Raw genomic sequence first — 5,521 nt, 5'->3', positions numbered from 1 at the left:
AAGTGTTGCTGAGTTCCTCATTATAATTAGGCAGGCACTAAAATAATCCTGTTCCCCTGGCTTAAACACTTTTTCCCCATCTTGTTTACTTTGCCTAACTTCCATTCATCACAAAGCGCAAACAGGCTTCACCTGCTCCAAGATCTTCTCCTGATACCATCACCATTTTGGCTAAGTTAGGTGTCCCCATAACCCTCATACTTATCTCCCCAGAATGCATAGTACGCTGAAGGGTACTAGTCTCTTCTTGTTCTCCCTAACTAAACTATCAATAGCCAACGAGTAAGGGCAGGTCCTAATGGTCTTTGTATCCAGTGTCTATCACAATGTCTCATGTGCAAGACACATCCACTCTCACAGGACTTTTGTGGGGATTAAATGAAACAACATTTATAAAGTGCCTACCCAGAGTATGGAACACGGTATATGCTCAATTAATTTTTTTGTAGACAGATAGATAACAATTATTAACCAAGCAAATAAGTCTTAATTAAACAGAATTCTTAAATAAGCAAACTTGAAAAAATAAAATGAAACTTTTGCTTTATTTTATAACATTAAGATATCTTAGCTCAGTTGATAAAACAGTGATTATTATTACTGAAAATAATAATAGAAAAATACTATTATTTTCCACTTTATTGATGGAAACTTCTAAAATAATATTGTTTATTACATTATTTAGAACTTTGTAGAAATGAGGGGGCTACCTAATTTTTTTTTTTTTTTTGAGATAGGGTCTCACTCTGTCACTGAGGCTGAAGTGCAATGGCACGATCATGGTTCACTGCAGCCTCGACCTCCCAGGCTCAAGCAATCTCCCTATCTCAGCCTCCCAAGTAGCTGGGACTACAAGGCACGTGCCACCATCTTTAAAACTACTGAGGGCTACATAGTTTTAAAAATGACCACTTATAACATTTCCAAAATGTTTTCAAGAAAAGACAATAAAATTTGAACAAAGTATACTGTGGATAGAAAAGTAGATAGACAAAGCTAAAGCCTACTGATAAACCTTAACTAATCTGATACAATTTCTAAAAATTGAAATACCATCAGTAAACATGAAGAGAAAGACTTTCCCAAGTACTTAAACATATATTCCAAAACACCGAGCAATAACAAAGGCTAACGAAATATTAAACTTAAGAGAAAGCTCCGATACAAGAAATTCTCTTTACCTATAGGTAATCGATTCTTTTTATTTGCTGGAGTGGTTGCCGGAGACAGCTGAGGTGTATTGTAGGGAGTCATTTCTAAACTGCTGCTTTTTCCTGGCTTGGCTGGGGGTAGGTTTGCCAATAAATTGTCAAGAGCCATTCTATCTTCTCTCAGTTGATCTCCAGACATCACACTCTTCATAAAATTCACCTGGCAAAAGCAAAGAACATTAGCTAGTGAAATCACTTTTACAAATACAATATGTATTTCCCACACAATGTACTCATGTATGTCTCTGCTCACACTTAGCTAAAAGACTTTTGAGAAAATTCTATTAAACAATGAAGCCATTACCAGAGTAATAAGCTGACTATAGGTTATATAAACCACAGTTCTGCTCAATCCTTCCAGAAGATTAACGGAAGACAATGGAGGGGTCTCCACTGCACGGCCCCCAATCACAACATCAAGGAACGCGGCAACACAGCTCTGTTAAAACAGGGAAACAACAGTGAAACATTTCCCTTTAAAATACTGGAAAGAAATTTCTGATTAAAGTGGACAAGCATGAAAACATTTTAACATCTTAAAAATCATATTTTTTTAAGATGTTAAATAATTTTTTTTTTTTTGGAGACGAAGTTTCACTCTTTTGCCCAGGCTGGAGTGAAATAGCGCCATCTTGGCTCACTGCAACCTCTGCGCACCTCCTCCCCCACTGTAATTTTCCTGCCTCAGCTTCCAGAGTAGCTGGGATTATAGGCGCCATGACCATGCCCGGCTAACTTTTGTATTTTTAGTAGAGATGGGGTTTTGCCATGTTGCACGGGCTGGTCTGGAACTCCTGACCTCAGGTGATCCACCCGTCTCAGCCTCCCAAAATGCTAGAAATACAAGTGTGAGCCACCCCACCTGGCCTAATTTTTGTATTTTTTTGTAGAGATGGGGTTTCACCATATTGCCCAGACTGGTCTCAAACTTGTGAGCTCAAGCGATTCACCCACCTCAGCTTCCCAAAGTGTGCCCAGCACTAGGACTACAAGCATGAGCCACTGCACCCAACCTAAAACATTAAACTCTTTTTATAATGATATAGTCTAAAATCTTGGGGCTGGGTGTGGTGGTGTATGCCTGCAATCCCAGCACTTTGGGCAGCCAAGGTGGGTGGGCTGCTTGAGCTCAGAAGTTCGAAACCACTTGGGCAACAGGGCAAAACCTTGTCTCTACAAAAAATACCAAAATTAGCCAGGTGTGGTGGCGCGCACCTGTAGTCCCAGCTACTTGGGAAGCTGAGGTGGGAGGATTGCTTGCGCCAGGGAGGTCAAGACTGCCGTGAGCTGAGATGGCATCACTGGGTGACAAAGTGAGACCCTGTCTCAAAAAAAAAGAAAATAACAATAAGATGTTGGAGACAAACATAACACAACACAGAACAGTATATACATTGTGCTACTATTTCTGAAAGGGGAAGGAGTGGTTGGAAGTATATAGTGTACGTAGGAATTTGCTTGTAAACATATTGACCTCTAGAAGGATACACAACCTGATAACATCAAGAATCTTTCGGGGGCCAGGCATGGTGGCTCACACCTATAATTCCAGCTACTAGGAGGCTGAGGCAGGAGAATTGCTTGAACCTGGGAGGCAGAGTTAACAGTGAGCCGAGATCACGCCATTGCACTCTGGTCTGGGTGACAACAGCAAACCTCTGTGACAACAGGGAAACTCAGTCTCAAAAAAAATCTTTTGTTGGGGGCGGGGAATGAAGACTAGAGATGAGAGGGGGAAGGGAAATTTTACTCAAATATCCTTGAATTTTCATAGGTTGAATGTATAGCTTAATCAAAGTAAGACTGATTAAAACTTTATTTAACTAAATTAATTGAACAATGTCATGGATGTTAACTTATAAACTACACTTAAAATTAAACAATTATCGACCAGGCATGGTGGCTGACATCTATAATCCTAGCACGCCGGAATGCTGAGGCAGGAAGATCGCTTGAGGCCAGGAGTCAAGACCAGTCTGGGCAACATAGCAACACCTCATCTCTATAACAATAAAAACAGACAGGCATGGTAGCATGCCCCTATAGCCCAGGTACTTGGGAGGCTGAGGTGGAAGGACTGCTTGAGCCCAGGAGTTTGAGCCATGATCACACCACTGCACTCCAGCCTGGGCAACAGAGTGAGACACCGACTCAAAAATTTAAAAGTTGGCCAGGTGCGGTAGCTCACGCCTGTAATCCCAGCACTTTGGGAGGCCGAGTTGGGTAGATCACAAGGCCAGGAGTTCAAGACCGGCCTGGCCAAGATGGTGAAACCCAGTCTCTACTAAAAATACAAAAATTAGCCAGGCGTGGTGGCATGCGCCTGTATTCCCAGCTACCGGGGAGGGTGAGGCAGAGAGTCGCTTGAACCTGGAGGCAGAGGGTGCAGTGAGCCAAGATCACGCCACCACACTCCAGCCTAGGTAACAGAGCAAGACTCCATCTCAAAAAAAAAAAAAAAAAAAAACTTTTTAAAATAAAATAATCTTAATAGCTCTTTGATTCTCTTTATGATGGCATCTCCTCAATACGTCTGTGGGAGTTAATCATCTTTAAATGCTGCTGATCCAATACTGTAGCTAATTAAAAGAACATTTAATTCAGACATCACCTAAGGACAAGATTTAATAAAGAGAACAGTTAGGCTCACTAATACTTCAGAATTTTCTAGAAATCGTATTTATTCTTACTTTGTCAAATTTTCCAAGGCTGCTCTTTGTTCGGGGATCTCCTTCTTCAGAGCCAGTCATTGCTAACTGCTGCAAAAGGCGGCCTACCTGCAACCCAAAGCAGCGGTAGGGAAACATAAGCTACAGACAGATACTCATAAATGCCTCTCTGTGAAAGCAAGCACATCTATTCAATTCTCAAAATCTGTTTCATAATACTATTCGTACCACCTGACCAGGCATATGAAATAGTATCCCCCAAAGATGTGTACCTTATGTTGGCTTTTGCTATTTTTAGATTAAGAGTTAGAGAAAGTATAAATTTTTGCTTTAATTTCTCTTTAACACATAAGAGGGAACATTATGTGTTAACACTGGGGGGAAAAGCACAACTACATTTGTTTCTGACATTGTACTTTTCATGTGTTTAGAGCTTTTTAAATTAATTTGTAAAAGCTGACTCATTCATTAAATTACCTTAAGTTAATATTAAGAACATTACCCTATAGAGTTCATAAAGCACTCAAGGTAGAATTATTTTCCTAGATTTAAAAGCAAATGATTCCTACCTAACATAAGCTGGTTTGATAAAGTAAATACTAATTCATAGAACAAGGACCCTACTGGCAAAAGTTGTTACTGTACTCTCTTTAAAGGCTAATGAAAGTTATTACAGCATCCTCTTCTTAATATCTGGGACAAGACCCCCTTTTTACTGATTCTGAAAATATATGATTCAATCTCTACTGGAATGACAAAAAAAAAAAAAAAAAAAACTACAAATACATTATATACCATAAGAATAAATTTAAGTGTTTCATGGGCCAGGCACAGTGGCTTACGCCTATAATCCCAGCACTTTGAGAGGCCAAGGTAGGAGGATTACCTGAGGCCAGGAGTTCAAGACCAGCCTGGACAAGAAAGCAAGACCCTGTCTCTACAAAAATATTTTTAAAATGAGCCAGGTGTGCTGGTACACACGTCCAGTCCCAGTTACTCAGGAGGGTGAGGCAGGAGGGTCACTTGAGCCCAGGTGTTCAAAGGCTACAGTGAGCTAAGATGGCACCACCGCACTCCAGCCTGGGTGACAGAGTGAGACTCTGTCTTTAAAAAAAAACCCTACTGTTTCATGGATAAGGAGTCAAAAATTTTGTGCTCACTTCAGAAGCACATACTAAAATTGGAACTCCACAAAGATTAGCATGGCACCTATGCAAGGATAACACAAATTTGTGAAGAGCTCCATATAATTTTTTTTAATTTATAAAAGTTAAAAAAAAAAGTTAACTTTATTTCAGGCATTTCTATATAGTGAATTGTTAAACACCCCAAGGTGATATAACTGATCATAAAAAAGATCTAATCCTTTTTTTCTGATTTTTTATTTTTTTAATTAATTAATTAATTTTTTTTGAGATGGAGTTTCACTCTTGTTGCCCAGGCTGGAGTGCACTGGCGCAATCTCACCTCACTGCAACCTTCATTTCCCAGGTTCAAGCAATTCTCCTGCCTCAGCCTCCCAAGTAACTGTGATTACAGGCATGCGACACCACACTGGCTAATTTTGTATTTTTAGTAGAGACGGGGTTTCTCCATGTTGGTCAGGTTGGTCTCGAACTCCGGACATCAGGTGATCCGCCC

General features: G+C 40.2%; 1 protein-coding gene across 1 annotated transcript in view; it reads right to left on the bottom strand.

Annotated features, from left to right (window-relative positions):
- The window catches only part of GAPVD1 (GTPase activating protein and VPS9 domains 1), a 118,474-nt gene that overhangs the window by 66,047 nt on the left and 46,906 nt on the right, over positions 1 to 5,521 (bottom strand). The window contains exons 5-7 of the mRNA XM_011988700.1: positions 3,902 to 3,988; positions 1,516 to 1,650; positions 1,182 to 1,371 (exon numbers count right to left, since the gene is read on the bottom strand). Of these exons, the coding sequence (XP_011844090.1) occupies positions 1,182 to 1,371; positions 1,516 to 1,650; positions 3,902 to 3,988 (412 nt within the window). The remainder of the gene's footprint in view (positions 1 to 1,181; positions 1,372 to 1,515; positions 1,651 to 3,901; positions 3,989 to 5,521) is intronic.

This window comes from Mandrillus leucophaeus, unplaced genomic scaffold (genome assembly GCF_000951045.1).
Source record: "Mandrillus leucophaeus isolate KB7577 unplaced genomic scaffold, Mleu.le_1.0 Scaffold335, whole genome shotgun sequence".
Taxonomy (NCBI): domain Eukaryota; kingdom Metazoa; phylum Chordata; class Mammalia; order Primates; family Cercopithecidae; genus Mandrillus; species Mandrillus leucophaeus.
This window is presented reverse-complemented; position numbering and strand designations above follow the sequence as displayed.